The sequence below is a fragment of the Pteropus vampyrus genome, unplaced genomic scaffold, assembly GCF_000151845.1.
Source record: "Pteropus vampyrus isolate Shadow unplaced genomic scaffold, Pvam_2.0 Scaffold60, whole genome shotgun sequence".
In the NCBI taxonomy this organism is placed as follows: Eukaryota; Metazoa; Chordata; class Mammalia; order Chiroptera; family Pteropodidae; genus Pteropus; species Pteropus vampyrus.
The window spans coordinates 5,515,440-5,535,745 of NW_011888841.1; the positions used below are offsets into that span (position 1 = coordinate 5,515,440).

The window sequence follows — 20,306 nt, forward strand, 5'->3', positions numbered from 1 at the left end:
TTACCTAATCATTGTAAGCCTTAATTTTTTTCTGCATGTACCATGAAAAACAACATACATTTTCCTAAAAAAAAAAACAAAAACAAAAACAAAAAACTAATCACTATGGCAAGTAAATATTTTTGCAAATGGTGTGAAGTTTTTATACCACCGTGGGAAAAACTAACTGTATTTAAATATTACTAGTTCTGGCAACTTCAGGTGAAAACATCCAGCATAATTATGATCAGTCCCATGCAGCAACCGCACAGCAATGCCGTTGAAGGTAGTAGAGCTGTCAGAAACTCAGGCCCTGAATGATTGCATGGTTAGTCTCATCCCTTCTCTCTATGCAAAGCAGGAAAATGAATATCGAAATGCTGTATGAGTGCCAAAGAAAACCAGTTTATTTAGCCACTGAAACTTGGGGGCTTGTTTGTTACCATAGCTAACGGAACCTTAACACAGATGATCTACAACTCTACTAGCTAGATTAAATCATTAACTTTAGAGGTGAGAAAGCGAAGACTCTGAGAAAGCAGGTTACCTGCCCAAGTTAGTATGTGACAGAGTCAGAATTGAGCCGTTTGGCTACAGAGCTGGTCTACTAATGTGTCTTACAGATATTATTCTATGAGACAAAGTGATTGAGTTTCAACAAGAACAAAAACTGATGACCCTGGAACAAAGTATTTCAAAGTATGGTGAGAATAAGATGTGACTGTTTACAGAGGATGCACAGAATGCAAATATAAACTATTTACTGTATCTCTCACCTAAGACTGACTATTGTGAAACCTTAGCAATTTAAAGCTTAAGAGTTGAGGATACCAGTGGGACCAGCAAAATATGAAATCCATGTATTTTTAGGACAAAACATATCAATGACAATATTTACCCTAAATGTAACTTCTGGAAGAATTGTTGGGTTCACACGAAATATGTAAATATGTTTTCACTTTCTCTTATTTAAGCATTCTTTTGCATTCAAGGTAAGCGCATCAAAGATTCAGTATAGAAAAATACCTAATTTTTGTAATGATTCAATTGTTTTTTTTTTAATTATGTTATTAAAATAAGTTAAATAAATAAATGAACACATCTGTGGAGAATCTAGGTTTAAAGTTAGAGCCCTGGATTAAATCCTGGCTCCAGCATCTACAAGCTAACAATGTGCAAACCAGTTAGTATCTCCAATATCTATTCTCTTACCTATAAATTATGGAAAATAATGACATCACAGCATTATCAAATTAATAATATGAACTAAACACATAAAGGGATATTGTTAATTGGCAAGCCTATTAATGTATATATAAAATGATGTGTTATTAAAACATAAATTGGATTTTTATACTTACTTTCTCAAAGACCAAGACATAACAATTAGTCCAGAAAATTAATTTCGAATTCTATGGCATTTTGTTAAGCTTCACCATCATCTGGCCTAAATTTATCTTTCTAAAAGTGTCTCAGATCATATCCCATAGTCATATCACTTTTCCAGTCTGTTTAGATTATACACTATTCCTAAACCATATTACATTAAATTATTCTCTATACAATGACATATCATTCAATTTCATTATAAAATGTATTTTCCAAGTATGCTAAATTTCTCATAAGGACTGCCTACTGTGTTTTCTAGCAAAGATAATATTGATGGTAGTATAAACATTTATATTATTTCACATATAGCATGAACTTTATGTCTGTTACCTTTCTTTTTCCTCACTACAATCTCCTGAGTTTCATTCCCATTATGCAAGTGAAAAAAATGGTGCACTGAGGTTTTCAGTGTTATACCCTTCCCTGAATTCTTTTTTCTCAGTTGTCATTTACTGAAATATTAATAACCCTTTAACAGTTTAAAATATAACCTACTGCCTTAAAATTCAATTGTCTTGGTTACCATCAGTTACACTTTTCTTTACATTTCAACAGCATATTATTGGTGTGTGTATGTCCCAGGTATTTTATTCTCCATTAAAAAAAAAATGTTTTTTTCTTTTTTTTTAAGTTTTTATTTATTTATTTTTAATGTATTTATTTTAATTAGTTTCAAGTATACAGTACATTGGTTAGACATTTATATAATTTATAAAATGGTCCTCCTAATTGCTCCTTCTCTCTTCTGGCTTTCCACCTAGCCAATATAGTAATGCTAACTGCATTCCCTATGCCATGATCACCATCTCCATGACCATCTATCAAGTACTAATTTGTACTTCTTTAACCCTTTTTGAAATAGTTTGATCCCTGATAGAGATCAAGGTTTTAAAATAACCTAACTAAATATCAAAAAGTCTAGCACAGTTCTCTGTACATATAAGTCATTTGCTGCAGAAGTTGAAAATAACTTGGATAAATTAGGTGAAAAACACAAAGTGGGCTAGGTGGCTCTTAACATCTCTTTCAGCTAAATTTCATTTTATAAATTTGTATTCAGAAGAAAGGTCAGCCAAGGCATTAAAGTCCTTAGCTGTAGTTTTTCTGAATTTGATAGTAACATTTGAAAAGTGTTTTATATATTGAGTGAACAAACTATCCACATAACAAGTATGAAGCTCAAGTAATAAGTGGTCATTAAGGTCAGATGACTCTTGGCTAGAATCCTGCCTTTCTGTGTGATTTTGTAATTAATTTATTCCTTTAAATCTATATCTATATCTATCTATCTATCTATCTATCTATCTATCTATCTATCTATCTATCTCTATATTTTTTTCTTTCTTTTTTTCCATTCATGTAGGGGGATTCTAAGGTGCTACCTCCAGGGTTGTTGTGAGGATAACATAAGCTAAAACATGGAAAGTACTGATCAGAGTGGCTGGAACATATGAGATCTCACTAAGATTTCTGTTGATGATGTCATTATAAGACTAAGAAAGTTGGACAGGTAAAACTGAGTAGATATACTTTATATTATATGTGGTTACTTTTCACATGTATATCATGTAGTTTACAGAGTCTTCTTTTGTAGTTCTTTCAACTTACAGACCCTTCCCTACTTAATAAAAGCGGTTAAATGCTCATTAGTGTTTTGGTGCATCCTATCGCTCCATTTTCCCACTTCAGTGCCCTCTCTCCACTCTGCACCCTGCTTTCTGATTTTCTTTCATGCTCCTGCTTCACCTACCTCTTTCTTTTATTTTCATCTTACTAATTGGCTTGATATAAATGCAATAAGACACTACCAAATTTTACTAGTTTAATTTACTAAGCGTCTTGCCAACTTCCCTTGTGAAAGACAAAAATAAATTCTGGAAGTACCAATTCTCTGTATTTAATTAGCTAAACAAATGTTATCTATCATATTTAATTACGCTGCACTTAAATAGTTCCAACCAATTATACTTTTCTTTTTATTTTCAAATTGTGGTAAATTACTTGTAATCTGTGGACCCCATTTTAACAATAAATATATTAAAGGTAATTTGTAAATTAAAAATCTTTATGCGGTGTGAAGTCTGTGGTCGATAATAATAGTAATTGTTGCAAAGATAATTGGTATATTTGAAATGAACGTTTTAAATTCAAATTGAATAGAATACAAACCTTGTTCTAGCCATCAGCCATGTTTTCCCAGAGTAGGGTGTTATATCCACAGCTTGGCAAAGATTTCCAATTAAATATTAGAGACCGTAAGAGAAATAACCCTTCACATGTGATGTGCCATTTCCCCCCAGATATCACCCATATCCTTAGCTATCTCTTACTATCTGATGATACAAAATGAGATTTAATTTAAGATTCGGGGTCAGTATTTCAGAGCTTTAATTTAAAAAATGTTATCTTGCTCTACTTTTCAGAACCTTCGGACCTCTCACATTTGAAAGCTCTCAATAACATTAGGGAAAATCTTTTCAGAAGAAAACCTGAGAATATTGAAACCACATCCTAAGGTCTATTTCATTTCCTATTCAGAGATGTAAGGACAACTTAGGATGCAAATAGATTTACAACTAAGTTATTTCGAACACGTAGGATAGACTGCTCTGTTCATTTCAGCCTTCTAGGGTACAGTAGATGTATTTAGGTTACTGAGAAACATAAAGCAATATTTTTTTCAAATCCCTCTGGGGAACTTATAAATGTATTGTTACAAATTCTATATTTTGAATTCTCTTCATTTTGATTTCATTTCAAGATTCATTGTAGCGCTCTGAAATACATATATGTTCTCTTTTACAATATCTCTATAGCTCATTTCCAACTACGTAGAAATTCTTTGGACTAATATATTCAATTTGCAATAACACAATTTATAAAAGATCACCATTTTCTATTCTTGGCACTGTTTCAAAAATGGTTACTTACTTAAACGTAAAAATGCTTTCATGATTAAGATTTTTCATCTACAAGGTGCCCTTAGAAATAGTTACCATATATCCTGAATTGGGGGGGGAGATCAGTCTTGATTTTAAATATTCTGTCCAATGAAGAAATCATATGCTTTGAATTTATATTTAGAAAATATACTCACCATGCCTCTAGGCATGTGGGCTTTCATTTGACTAGCGCCGTCCTTATAACTTTGGGCATTTTCAACCTTTACAAACTCTGTTTTGATCTATGGGAATGACTTTACTTTTGTTTATCCTTTTGCTCTCTCTCTTTAATCCCAGCTCTATGTGTTTTCTCCAGGTTTTTTTTTTTTTTTTTAAATACTGAAAGATCAAATCAACATCTTTTATGTAAGAGAGTTTTCAATTTTGTTTTTTATAGAACTATGATGATTTAAACTTTCTCACAGAATAAAACAATCTTTATTCTGTATCTACTCAAGATAACAGTAAAATTGATATTAATATTTCGTTAATACTATTTTTTGGATTCTGTGATTAACTCATTATAAACATTAATCTTGGAATCTGCAAAACAAGTTTTATTATTTCCATTGCATTCTTATTCTTTTTTTGTCCCAGGCTTCAAACTCTTAATCAGTTATAACTCTGCTGGTATCCACTACTGTTCTTTTTCAAATTTTATTATGTCCTCCTTATTATGTCTGCCTTTCAGTCACCTAGTATTAATCTTTGTTCCATCAATGTTCAATGCACTTTCATTTATCCATGAATAGTTAAGGTCTGTGCTCAGGTCTTTAGCCTTGAATGCTTTTCTCACATTTCTCACATATGAAAATTGTTGTCAGTCTTCAAGGCAGTTTCAGTGATATGTCTTCCATAAAGCCTTCCCTTATAATCGAGATTAAAATAAATGTCCTACCTTCTCAAACCACACCCACATAAATATAATATTAAATACTAGCATGTGAGACTTGGTGCTTATTGATCGAGTTCATTGGCACTCTTACTAGAATTCTGATTGCAGCCTAGAATCAAGAAGAAAGCACAGATAAGGGAAAATGCTTGGGTTTTGCAGTGAAAGATATAAAGATTTTAGATCTGGCTGTAGCATTAAAAACTGATTTTTACCAAGTGAATAAGGAGCGATGAGGGAAATGGAGAGTGGGTGCTTTCCTCCTCTCCCTGAATTAAACTATGGAATACTCCTAAAGGTTAAGGAATTGGCATACATTAGCAGGTGTTCACTCAATGTTTATTGACTTGAATTATGTTACTTGTGTTGATAATTAAATACCCACTTTATAGTTCATCATAGACTAATCTATTAATTTAATTATCCTCACTTCATGCATTTTGGATGACCTGGAGAGGGAAAACATATAGAATAAGTAATGTTAATTTGGGGAGAAGATGAGCAGTAAGGAGCTTTGGATGAGAAGGTAGAGGCTTCTGGTATTTTCAAGGAGGGCTGTTCTATGGTTATACAATTAATAAGTTAGAGAAGCCAGGGGAAGGGAAAAAGACTGAGGGAACAAAACAGAATGTTCTGATGATTAGATATGACGAGTTCATGATATTGCTTTAAATTGGCCATTCTAGATGGCCTTGGCTTTTAGAGCACCTCGTTTACCAACCACTGTACTAGGCATTTTAAATATCATATCTATTCCAAAATGGTATTTTGGTTCATAAATCATGTCAGAATGGTATACATAAAAATATATTAGCATTGGAAACACACAAAATATATTTTAAGATTTGAGATTTAAATTTCAATTCCATAACTGGAATTGACTAACAGTAGTATTTTCAGATTAGCAAATTATAGAGTGAAAGGTCCTATTATAGACATAATTGTTTTTGTAAGAAACATGAGCTAACTTCCCTTTATAGAAATAATCTAAGAATTATTAAAGGACTGGAAAATGAAAACGAATTTCCCTTAAATGATTCTATGGCAAGAAGATTCTATTTTAAGTAAAATTGTCCTACCCCATTTATATTATTGTATGGTACAATATAGAGTAAAACACAGAATAAGACTTGTAAAATAAAAATATTAAACAATTGACTTTAATATCTTTGATATCAGTTATTCAAAATGTTCTCGTAACATTATTTTTTGTTGTAACACTAAAGTATATCACACTTCCCTGAAAATATGTTTTGATCATGCTTTTAAAAAATTATTTCAAAAATAGTGGTAAGATACACATAAAATTTACCACCTTGACTATTTTCAAGTGTACAGTTCACCATCAACACCGTCTACCTACAGAAAGCTTTCACCCTATAAAACTGAAAGTCTATACCCATTAAATAATAATTTCATTCCTTTCTCCCCCCAGCCCTAAGAAACATCATTTTATATTCTATCTCTGTGAAATCGAGAACTCCAGGTACCTCAAATAAGTGGAATCACATAGTATTTGGCCTTTGTGACTGGCTTATTTCACCTAGCATAACATTGAGGTACATCTGTGTTATAGCATGTGTCAGAATTTCCTTACGTTATAAGGCTGAATAATATTCATTATATGTTTATACCACATTTTGCTTACGTGTTCATTTACCTACGGGTACTTGTGTTACTTCCACCTTTTATGAATATTAAGCTGTGAACAGGAGTGTACACATATTTCTTTGAGATCTTGCTTTCAATTCTCTTGGGTATATACCCAAAAGTAGAATTGCTGGATCAGATTGTAATTCTATTTTTAATTTTTTAAAAAACCACCATATTGTTTTCCATAATGACTGTTGGCTGCACATTTACACCAAGAGTGCACAAAATTTGAAATTCCTTCAGTCCTCATCAACACTTGCTATTTCCCCTTCCTTCACACTTCTTTTCTCCCTCCCTCCCTCCCTTCCTTTACTCCCTCTCTTCTTCCATCTTTTTCTTTTTCTTATTTTTTTTTTTTGATAGTAGACATCCTAATAGGTATGAGAGATTATCTTATTGTTGATTCGATTTACATTTTCCTAACATTTAGTGATGTTGCACATTTTTTCATATGCTTCTTGGCCATTTGTGTATCTTCTAAGGAGAAATAATCCATTTGAGTGCCTTTCCTATTTTATAATCAGGTTCTTTTTATGTCTTTGTTTAAGTTGAGATATAGGAGTTCTTTATGTATGCTGGATATGATCCTCTTGTTAGATACCTGGCTTGCAAATATTATCTCCCATTTTATAGGTTGCTTTTTCACTCTGATTGTCTTCTTTGATGAACAAGTTTTTAATTTTGTTGTAGTCTAAATTATTTTTACTTTTGTGGTCTAGGTTAAAGAATTAACTTTTGCCTCTTGAGTCTCCCTATTGTATTTTTCTATGTTATTATTTTCTTTTCTATTATTGTCTCCTTATTTTTTACTTTTGCTTTTGTTATACTTTTTTTTTTTCCTATTACAAGTATATCTCTACTTTTCAGTCTTTTGGGGATTTCTAATATAAGCACTCAAGATTAAAAATTTCATGCTTAGTGCTACTTTAGCTGCATCCAAGAATTGCCGATGCATCGCATTGTTCAGTTCTAAATATTTTCTTATTTCTAATTTCTTACATTTGTATGTTTTAGCTTTTTCTGAAGAATTCCAATTGTTTTTCCAGTTCAAAATTTTTAAAAGATTTATTTTAGTCCACCATATTAAATTATTTTATGACAGAGACAATTTACCATTCTGTTGTAAATTAAAACTTGTTCACTATCTTTAATTATGTTTTTGTTACTACTTCAAAGCACAAATGTAAGGAAAAAGAAAAACATATATTTCTAATGTAGAAGCTTGTTTTAGAGATGAATCATGCTTAGCATTATCGAGGAGTATAATCTACACTTGAAAACATTTCAATTTCAAAAATTAGGTTTGAACACAGGAGAAAATATCATTACATGATGATAGTAACTAGTTTAAATAAATATGTGGTATTTCTATCCACTAACATTTATTTGGTGCACCTATGTATAAAGCTGTTAGTGTAGGCAGAGGGAGATAGAAACATAACATACTAATTTTGGGACAGTCTAGACTTCTCCTAGATATGAATAATATTCTTATTTTTAGGGACTATTTAAAGATGTCTTTAGAAGTTTTGGTTCATCACGATGCATTCAATTGAAAAAAAATATGAATGTTTTAATATAAATTATATGTTTTAATTTTTAATTTGTACTTTTAACTATTACTGTTTGAGTTTAGCAATGTCATTTAACCAAAGCCTAGTTAGGGCTGGTAAATGACAAAAAGCACACATAAGATACACTCAGAGTATACCGCACTTAGCAGAGACTCAAGGATTTAAAGAACCTGTGCTCCTCAGTTCCATGCAGTTTTCATGGAAATGATTTATTGTTTGGGAAATTAGTACTGTCAATTGTAATTTTTACTGTTAAGCAAGGCTGTAAAATTTGCACAATGATAAAGATTGAGGTAATATTTTATAATGGTACTTTTTATTTAAATATCCTAAAAATATTTTATGAATTTTATGCATAGGGATTACCCCATCTACATTTGATATACAGCATTGATGTAATCCATTTGTCAATCTGGTTCTTCTACCCCACCCTAACTATAACTACTCTACCATGAATCTTGATTATCTTTGCAGAGAAAAGTGAGCCCTAGCACAAAAAGATTAATAATTAAAAAAGGCAGATAAACCCAGATAGACTATAAAGAAGTTTGCTGTATTGCAAAGTTAATCCACTAGATTCAAGGCCAAAATAGTACACTATCCTTTATCTTCAGCTTTGACTTTAATCCAAAAAGAATTCTGTTATCTTGAAGAAGTAATATATGTTTTTCACTAGATGTTATTAGAAATAAATCATTTTTTTGTTTTCTCTCAAACTCTATCTTTATTTCATCGCTGTCATCATGATTCTTGACCACACTTTACTCACAACCAGAATGCTCCAGTGGCCTTCTAAAACTCAGATGCACTTCACTCTCCAGCCTCGGTCCCACCATAACATCATCCTCGAACGTCCCTTATGATCATGTGACCCTCCTTGTTCAGTAGCATTTGTGGTTCACAAAATATTTCTACGGGGCAGTGCTGATACAGAAACTGTTTTAAGTAGCACAAGCATGTTCACTTGACTGTGCCTCATTTTCATTATCTATAAAATAATGATAATAATTATACACGCATTATAGTATTATTGTGAGTCTTCAATGAGAAAATAGATATAAAATTATGCTTAATTGTAATGATCATTATTTTTGCAGAGTATCAGTTGAATGTTGCAAAAAATAAGCAAATGACACTTTATTGTTAAAGTACATACATGTGATATTATGATACAGGAGAATTTTTATCATCAATCACAAACTAGATATATAGAGATATATTTAATCTTGAAAAGTTTGAGTGTGTAAGTTTTCTACAGAATTATGTAAATTTAAAGCAGAAAATCAGAAGAAAAATAAGGTGCTTGAATTTTTTTAAGTCCATGTGCTTGATTGTAAAGTATAGAAAATTAAGAATCTAAGGGATAGTGATTTTTTCAAGGTTATAAAACAATTTAATATAAAAACGTGCATATAGAATTTTTTCTTTCAGATTTCTAATTTTTAAACTTTATCAGTTTATTTTTTACATGGTGTCATTTCTCTATTAGATGACTGCATAGTTTCTAACTTTTATATACTTACTCGAATTACTAACTCATGGGAAAGATTATATTATCTATGATTTTCTTTTGGTTATTAAATCATTTATTATAGAATTAGTTGCTTTTTAAATACCTAAGAGGGAAGAGAAGCTACTCATTGTGTCTAAGTCTGTAATTAAGAGAACAGAGTCATCTTCCATCAGTAGGGCATATCACTGGCTATTTTCCAATTTGCCAGATTTTCATATATATCACATGAATAATTGAATAATGTGAATGAGCCAAATTCAGGGGAGTCAAATGTAGTTGGGTAAATTTAGCACCATCTGGACTTCTGGCTTTACTAACTTTTAATTGACCCCTTTCTTTCAGAAGACAACTAATACCTAATTTATAACATAGTTATTCAAGCTCAAACCAAATGACTGAGGCCATTTGTTAGAATGCTTAATTGCAATATTAGTCTAAACTGGACAAATGCAAGAAATGACTGGCTTTTGATATTAAAAGCTCATTTATTTTCAGTGTCCATTTAATAACCACATAACAATGCACTCTGATTTCTTCACATTTAACTTATATATTTCTTACTCCTTTTCAGTCTTCATTGACTGTTTTTCTGCTTTACCTAGTTGCAGGGTTCTGATTGGAATGTATCATCTGTATGGTCGCCTTCCACTTCATAGCTACCCTAACCCCGTCTGAAATATTTCTTTTCTATAAAACATTGTAGTTAAATTACCATCAGAAGAGTCATTACACCGTTTAACTTATGTTTACATGCATATCAAATATTAATGTTTCTACAAAATTTAAATTTACTTATTCTCTGAGGATCTTTTTAGTATAATATTCCTATTAAATTTAACAAAACCTTAACTTCCATCTGCTGCTAATGCTTAAACTTGGAAAATATGTTGTCTGATTATTAGAGTTATCATTATCTCCTCCACCAGTGTAAATTAGTGCCTCAGAATCTCTTCACCTCATTTTCATATGATGATTAATTTGATCCGATGGTGATATGATTAATTTTAGATGCTAAAATTTTAAATTTATATTTCTCTCAAGTTAATGCATTAAAAGAAAACACCATTGAAGTCTATACATTCAAAAGTGTTTTATGGCCAACGTTAATTTTGTTTTCTAATAAACACGAAAATATTCAGAAGATAGGAGCTGCATATTTTCTGCATTCTGAGAAAATATTTACATTGCATATGAAGATACACAGTATTTAACCATTAAAAGTATTCTTATTTAGAGGAACACTATGGTGCTGTGAGTCTTTCCTACTTATGGCCTGACCAAGAGCACGTCTAATTTTTGAAAGAGGTAAGGAATATGTAAAACATGAAAAGTAAAGAACTAAGCCATGGCATCATATATTATATGATTTTGTTGTTGTTGTTGTCATTGGTTTTGGTTTGTTTCTTTGTTATATGATTTCATTTTAAAATTTACAATGAAATATTTCTTCCTTTATAACGTGTGTTTAACAGTCTTTACCACAACTTTCCAGGATAAAAAAACAAAACAAAACAAAACTTCTGCCTATACACGTGTTGCTGAAAGCACTTTAAACAAAGAAATATACTTATAAAGAAATATAGATAAATCTCTCCATAAATACTTGTGGAGTAAAATGGGTTTCTATATATTTCTATATTATATATAATTAAATAATATTTTTTATTGGATAATGCTTGGTTTTGTCCTCTATGTCAAGAAATAGCAATTCCTATACAGTCACATGACCTTTCTATAGATTCTTAGGAAAATCTTGCCCTGAACACATAACTCTTCCTCAGAATACTCCAACTGTACTTTTCCCATATTAAATTTATCTGTGTAATTACAAAGGGATGATTTCTCCACTTGACTGTATCCTCAGCAACTTCTTTTATATTTTTATATTTTCCCAAAACTCTAAAAGATTTTAAAATGCTGTATAGACTTATCTCTTTATTTTTTCCACAGATCTTCAGAAAGATGTGTAAGGTTGGCAGAAAAGATTTTTAATTCAATATTTTTCACCAACAGCTGTATTAAAAGTTTAGTAAATCCTCCTTACATTTTAATGGGATTATTAGCCTCTTAGCAGTATTTTGGATCTTAAAATGCGATTGCATTTTTACTACCCATTAAAAAATAAATGAAAGTAATTTAAAAATATTATCATTGTTATAGCAGCTTCTGCTTCCAGGAAAATAAATTAAATGTAGTTTTCCTGAGTTTTCCCACTGGATATAAAAACCCTAGATATTATATATAAAATAAACCTAAGAAAACTTTAAAAGTGGTAGAGAAGGTGGACTACCTAGGTATGTTGAGATCTTGCCCCAATGAGAAGGGCCGAGTTCCTTTATTTATTTATTTATTTTTACTTCATATATCTCAGATTCAGAGCTAAAGAAACTTCGAACAAGAAACACCATTGCATGTAGACCCCCCCCAAAAAAAAATGCTTCAGTGAGGGCCTGCTCTCTAGCCAAAGGACCAAGAAAAGAGTTGCCTAGGAAAACAGGAAATTTTAGATAATTATCTCTCTGTGACAGGCAAACACTGCAGGGAAATATTCTGTCTTCATCCCCCACCCAGAAGTCAGATAGGACCCTAGATTTCTAGCTTTGTCTACCCCATGTCAAACTGGTGTCAGGGAAGTCCAGCTGATGGGAGTCTGGAATTTTATCCCTACTGGGTGGTGATGAGACTGTCATTCAGAGTGTTATTGGAGCTTAAATCTGGAGCCTACACATTATTCCCCATCAAGCTTTACCCAGGTGTTTCTAAGAAGTAAACAGCATTTTTTGCAGCATTTTAATTGTTGCAAATTTTACTTCTTCAAAAACTCTACAGAGTCAGTACTATTAGACATCTGATCATGAATGCAATGATCACATCAGTGAGGTTAAGAACTTGGTAAAATTCATAGAGCTTCGAATTTTATGAATTGAATTGGTGGGGTGGGATTTGAAACCAGCTATCAAACTCTAGAAGCCATTCTCCTTTGGAAAACTAACATTTCTTCCCTCCCAAAATACTTAAATTCATGTATGAAATGCAAATATTTTCTACTTAGTAACCAAGGTAAATAATTACTTTTTAAATTATCAATGTAAAAAATAGTGACACTCATATTTATTTCTTTAGATAAAATCAAAGTAGATATTTTAGCTTGGTTGTTTTGTCTGTTGGCTTCTTTTCGTTGATCAATAATTAGCAAATCTATATAATTATATGAATGTGATTGATAATAGTGATAAGTGGCAACAGATGTTATACTATACTTTTAAAATTTAGAAAAAAGCTTTTGCTTGTTACTTAATTTGTTACATCATAATTCACACTATTAGACTTAGAAAGTCATTCACCGATAGCATGTATGTAAATTTTTTAAATCAAAACTTTTCCTAGCATCTGTTCAAAGAAGTGGTTTGATTTAAACATGGATAATAAATTATTACATTTATATCTGTGGTGGTACAAGCATGTGGTACTATTATATTCCTATTAAATTACCTTTGAGAATAATGGTGGTGACTATAATAATTGAGTTCTGCAGTATATACTTTAAAATTTAAATAAAACCCTATAAACTATATTATAAAAAATGTTTTAAAACTATACAAGATGAAATTAAATAATATTTAGTCATTGCATAGCCCTAAAAATATAATGTAATTTAAGAATTAGACATATGTGACACTAGCCATACCAGACCTTTCTTTAAAATACTCTCCATAACCCCACTTCCATCAAAATACAACAGTCATTAATGGTGCTTCTCAGAAATCCTGATGTGACCGTTTTACATAATTCCTACTTGCTCTTGTGTGTTATGTACCTAGATTTGTTCAGATAAATTCCTAGCCTCATCCAAAAATACCTCTCAATCTTTAAAAATCCCACCTCTGTTAAAAGAAAAAACAATGTATTGGTGCATCAAGGGTCAGGAGGTGAAAGACAGTGGACACCCTGCCCACTGCTTAACATTCAGCTGCTCTAGAAACACGAGCATCAGAGCCACTGTCACGCAGGCCATGGGAAACATTCCCCATTCAGTGGCCAAACAGAAAATGGCAGAATTCGCAAGACGTTCAAGTTATTCGAAAAAAAAGTGAAAAGAGCCAATTTCATATGTAACACTTGCACCAAATAAAATTATGGGAAAACTTGCATCAATTATTAGTGGCATTTCTGAAGATCAGTGTGATTTTTACAGATGTAATTAGAAGGTTATTGCTGCTAAAGATTGGCAAGTCAATTTATGATTTTCATGCTGGATTTGTTCACAGTACATTAGTGCTTGAGTATTATATTTTGTTTTAATATTTCTGTTGTGTCTGAAAATTTCAATGAATATTGATGGAATTAACATTATAAGCCAACAAATGTTGTATTGAAAAAAACGTAATGTAATAATAGCCTGTAAGGCATAGACAAGCAACTTTATTTAGAATAAATTAGCAGATAGAGATAAGTCTTTTCAGCAACTGCATCATCTAATTTGGACAATTTTTTTATGTTGCTTTTCTTTTGATACTGAGTCTAAAATATCTAATATCAACAGAGGTTGCCTCCATAGATTTCAAGATCCAAATATACATGTGTAATTTTAAGAAATCATGGTAGTTAAAATATTTTAAACACATTGAGTACATTTTTGTAGTCACATAGATTTTTAAATACTAATAAGAAAGGTCAGCAGCAATGTGGCAATAATGTAAATGCTATTAAAATAGAATTTATTGATATCATTTTTGTTTTCCAACCTTTTTTAAGACATGGGTAGCAATAAAATTATAAACATTGCTGTAGAAAAGTAAACATTATATGTACATACATAATAATAGATGCTTGCAAGTCAGAATTTTTAGCAGGCAAACATACAACTCTAATCAACTAATAGAGACATCTGAGTGCCAACAAAAACATTTTTAAAGTAATGTTCTGGCTGAGCTAGGTAGGGCCCATTTGTGTGTTTTATAAAACACCAATCTTTCTAAAGGGGCTGAGTTACATTAAACAGTAATGATTGTGCTTATTTCATGTAAAGACTTCCAAAGGTTGTGATGGGAAGATATTTATGTTCTGTGAAGGCTTCAGATAGAATGCAATATTTAGTTGAATAAAACACTGTTCTTATTTAATATAAGCATAATGCATCTGGGTGGATACCTTAGATACCTTTAGGTAAAATGTTCTCATTATGATAAGCATACCCAACAGCATGTTTTCAATTCTGTACTCCATTGCTTTCTTTTTCCAAAGTTTAATGACTGCTTGGTCTATTTGCAACTGAGGTAAATCTTATCCTGAGAAAAGGGGGAAAAAAATTGCAACCCATAAGTTTCCAATTTATATACTCGTTAGTTCCTTATTGCCTTCTCAATTTACCCAGACATCAAAATACTCTACGTTAGTCATGATACACTAGATTACATGGCTAAAAGGCAGGCAAATAAACCTACTAATGAATCCCAAATCTTGGTAGCTTCATATAACAACTTTTCTTTTTTTTTTTTTTTTAAGTTTGTGCCCTTATTCACTCAAGTACGTTGCAGGGGTGAAGGTAGGGGATGGGAATTCTAAACACCATTGTTGATCAAGGTCCCAGGATGATGGGTCAGGCTAACCATATAGGCTTCCCCTTTACTGGTCAAAGTAAGCCACATAGATGGCCACACTGACTTTAAAGGACACCAATGAATGCAACCTTGCCTTGTGCCCAGGAAAAAGGACACCAAGTATTTGTATTCAGATCTAATAGCTACTACTCACAGCATGGCACTTAAGTGTCTTGAGTTGACTTCTTTTATTAAAGTGCTCATACCACCATTTCTCAGGATTAATTCAGCACTTTCTATCCAGGTTTTGATCAAAAAATTTTTAGAGATTTTAACAATGATCATGTATCATTCATTACAATACAAACCAAATATGGCGAGTGGGAATGAGACATGTCAGATCTCAAATCAACATTTGTATCCTACACAAATTACAGGTTTTTGGATATGCACAATAGAAAGTGTAATATTTTACTTCATTCTTCATATAAAATATTTTTAAAAAAACTAAGAATTTTAGATTAGCAATTAGCTCTTGAAATTAAGAAAACCATTTGCTATAGTTACTAACCATACTGGTTTTAATTAATTAGTTTATTGATTAATTAATTTTGACCTTAGTTCGGTGATACTCCCAAAGAGTTTGTCCTTTGCCTTTGGTTGTTGCTCGATAGAGAATAAATTAAACAGATGGGATGGCAAAGTGTTCCATCCAACTAAACTGTTAGAAGATGAATCGTGACTATAAACCTAATCAAGGTTGACAGACCAAGGTAATAAAAAGGACTCGAGAGCTAAAGAAAGTTCCCTGGAAGCTTCTCCATAGTCTTGGACTCTTCATAACCTTACAAAGTCTATGTATCAAAGGGAAGAGAAAACTTATTCAATGTGAGTTAAATTATAAATATTTATATCAAAGAATAGTGATAAATTGGGTAGAGAAGTTGTGCTAAATTAGCTACTGGCCACTTGTATTTTTGCACATAAAAATATTTTAAAGCCTCTGAATTGCAATTAATCTGTCTTCATTTCCTTTGTTGGTATGATCTGCGAGACCCTTGAGGTCATAGGCTTTTTTATATTTCTCTATATTGCTAGCAAGATTTCTGGAAATAATAATAACTAGTGAACACTAATAAATTTTCTTGTTAAATTAACGTTATAAACTAATTTCAAAAAATGACATAAGTTTGTTAAAGCCCCTTTAAAACCATACCTGCTATTTTTCTAATTTGACCCAATTCACCTTAGAAGTCATTTCTCAGCTTGAGAAATTGCTAATCAAGTTAAATTTGGGTTTCAAAATAAGTTGTCGGCAATAGTTACTTAAAAAAAAAAACAAAAAAAAAACAGGCTAGTTTCTCTTTTGATCATGTTTTTTGAATTCTTCCACAGCTCTATAATATTCTTGAGGTTTTACAAGTACCCACTCTAAAGTAAATAGAAAAAGGAATCATTAGAGTGATTAAAGTAAATTTATTCTATTTTTCTCAATTTCCCTTAGAAAATGAAAAAAATGTTACCTTATTTTTTAATAACTCTGCATTCATATTCAATGCGTAATTAAGTCATTTTTTATGAGTACATCTTTCCTTGGGGGGAAAAAAATCAGTAGAAGCTGTTTAAGTGGCTTATATTTTTTCTTTACATGATTTGGTTTTAGAATATTCAGTCCAGTTAAATAAATTATAAATATTGCTGCTTCTACTCATAGCTCATGATGTTATAATTACAAGCAAGAAGCATTGTAATGTAGTGACCCCAGCTAAACTACTAAGTGAACTTTTCAAATGAAAACGTTCAGATAGATTATGTATTTATGAATAAAAATAAATTTGCTTTTCAGGGAGTTTGGCCGCTGGAAAGTAAATAACCTTGCACTTGAGAGAAGAAATTTCCTTGGCTCCCCTCTGCCTCTTGCCCCCGAATTCTTCCGCAACATAAGACTTTTGGGACGCCGACCTACCCTTCAGCAAATCACTGAAAACCTTATCAAGAAATATGGGACACATTTCTTGCTATCTGCTACTTTGGGAGGTACGACTCTTTGAAAATACTTGTGCCTGTGTGTGCGTGTGCATAAAACTGTATCGATCACCAAAAAGTGTTGATTAATCTAGATAGCTACATTTTGAATAATTCTAAAATTCATTAACTTATTCAGCATGTTTATTGAGTCTTTGCTAAAGGCTTCGTATGGTGTCATAGTACTGAGGTCCACAACTGCCTGAGAGTGATTTGCAGTCTAATAGCATACATTAAATATAGGCACAGTTCGTACACTTCATAATGCAGGCTGATGTGCCGAATTGTGTTTGAACTATAAGTAGCGAGCAGTCAAGTTGCAAGTGGGAGTCATCACTTCTGGTAACAGCAGGAAAGGATTTCTGGAGTTGAAGGTCTAAAATTATATTTTTTAGTTCCATTTTAGAATTTCCTATGTGGTTGATATATGATACGAAAGGAGTGATAATATCAATTATGATGTATAATATGAATGTAGAGATTCATAATATAACTAACTTCTTCCTCAATCAATTTATGAAACTTAAGAAAGCTTGAATTTAATACCATTCAATATGTGTTTTGTTATGGTGATGTGTAATTCAGCATTTTCAATACACTTAAATAATATTTTGGGAAGTAATGTCTAATAGGAAACATATTACATTTTCCTAAAACTTAAAACTATCCCAGAATTCCATATATTTAATATATAAGCCTTTGAATAATATCCAACCATTCCACTTAGAAACAGGCATTAGTCTTTCCTAGCATGAAGAGCATTGAATAAAACTGAATAGGAAAAACTATGGAAGTAGTGAGTCCCTGCTCCCTTGTCAGTTCTCAGTAAGTTTCTGGAAGACAGGCAGACTGATTTGCACCCGTGGTGAGCTGACAAGAAAGACCAGCTGCTCTTCATTTTCCCAGTCTTAAAAGACGAGTCTTCTTTTTCCTTTCCCTGCCAGTCCAGTCAGCAAGTCGTGCCAGTTTATTCTTCTAGGATATCTTCCAGATCAAACTCTTTCCTGATTTCTACCATGACACCCCAAGACCAAATCACCATCATGGTCTTCCCAGAATTCTCCTAAGATCCATCTTCCATACAGATCTTTTAAAAAATTTGAATCGGGTCAAATCATTTCTTGTTTTAATTGAAGCCTATAACTATCCACTTAAAATAAAACCCAAATGTCTTGAAATGGTTATAAGGCACTGTATGGCACTCGCTTTCATCTCAACTTCATCTTTTCTCTTTCCTTATTGTGCTCAATTTGTCACCCACAATGATCTTCACATTTTTCTGCTCAAATTTTACTTTTTCAGAAAGGCCTTTCCTAACTATCTTACCAACAATTGTGCCTGGTGGACCAGTGATATTCTCGACTATATCACGATCTTACTTTGCATTCTTTATAATACTTGTTATGTGACAATATCTTCTTTGTTTCCTGGTTTATCATCAGTCATTCCTGACTATTTTCTCGGAAACAGAGACCTTGCCTGTCTCCACGACCACTTTACACCCCTGGATAGAATAGTGCCTGGCACATGATAGCTTCTCATTAAATATTTGTTAAATGAATAAGTCAAACTACACTTTGCTGGGAGGCTGAGGTTATCCAGTTCACTAACTAAATGTCAAAAGTATGACATATACAGAGGCTAAGTGAGATCTAATTCAAAAAGAAGACTGAACAAAAGAAGCAAACCCAGGGAGCCAGATGGGTCAGTCAAGCAAACAACGTTTTGGAATTGGAAAGAATCAGGCCACAAGCAAGAGCAGGTGAGCGAGTCTTGGAGAGAGTGGACAAGGGTAGATTCCAGGGCATGTTGAGGAAACACATCTGCTGTGTAACTGTAAGGAATCGAAGGTCAAAGATGTAGGCGATTTAGGCAGACAGAAAAGGCTAGTCCTGAACGCATTCTGTCTTCCCATCACCTTCTGCAGTAAATGAATAATACTAAAAAGACAAGACAAAGAGATCAGAAGAACCTGGTGTTGAATCCTGACCCCACCTTCCTTTTCTTTAAACCAAGTGTGAAACTTTAAAAACCATTCAATAACTATTCTGAGTTTTAGTTTCTTTTAGTAGAAAGGGGGACAGTAACACCTGTGTGACAATGCCATAGGAAGATTCGTGTAAATTTAGGAACATGTTCTTGGCACAGTGCGTGGGATAATTTAAACATGTGATGTAGTTATGTTATTGTTATTATAGTAGTATGAATAAACAAAAATACAATAATATCCCAACAATTATGAAAATGGATTTTGGAAAAACTGTCTATTTGGCTTAATAATGTCAATTATTAGTGCAATAAAAGTAAAAAAAATATTTCTATACCTTCTCATGTAAAAAAAAAGTCCAGTGGTGTCGAAACCCATATGAGGCTGCACTACTGTTGTGTCAGCAATGCGGGGTACCCAAGAGAATTTCAGAACATAAAATATATTCTCCAGCTAAGAAAGGGACAGAGGGAAGGCAGAGAGATCAAAGAGTAGAGAGACAATTAGCTTGGACATTTTTGTTCGTTAGTGAGAAAATTATGGTCACCTTTTGATTTGTTTCATTATTTTTGAAATTGTGTATGCCACGTTTTGGACTTCAGATTAATTTTTGTTTTGTAGGTGGGTTTAAATCACTTCTTCAGGTTGACTATCCCAATGATTGCAAAATGTTCTCTGAAAATTGCTTTACTTCAATTATTTTTAAAAAGTCTTGTTCAAACATTTTTTTAAAGGGAATGGATAGAATTTCCACACCCTCACTCACCTTCTAATCTCTGAGTATTTCTCAGACTTAATGTTCCTGGTATTTT

The 20,306-nt window shown here is 32.2% G+C and overlaps 1 protein-coding gene across 3 annotated transcripts in view; it reads left to right on the top strand.

The window, feature by feature from the left end:
* Positions 1–20,306, top strand: part of BRINP3 (BMP/retinoic acid inducible neural specific 3) — a 253,015-nt gene that overhangs the window by 102,454 nt on the left and 130,255 nt on the right. For 2 of the 3 annotated variants that reach the window (XM_011360868.2, XM_011360869.2), the window contains exon 3: positions 17,329–17,519. The exons of the other annotated variant lie outside the window; for it this stretch is intronic. In XM_011360868.2, coding sequence (XP_011359170.1) covers positions 17,329–17,519 — 191 coding nt within the window. The remainder of the gene's footprint in view (positions 1–17,328; positions 17,520–20,306) is intronic. 3 annotated transcript variants of the gene reach the window in all.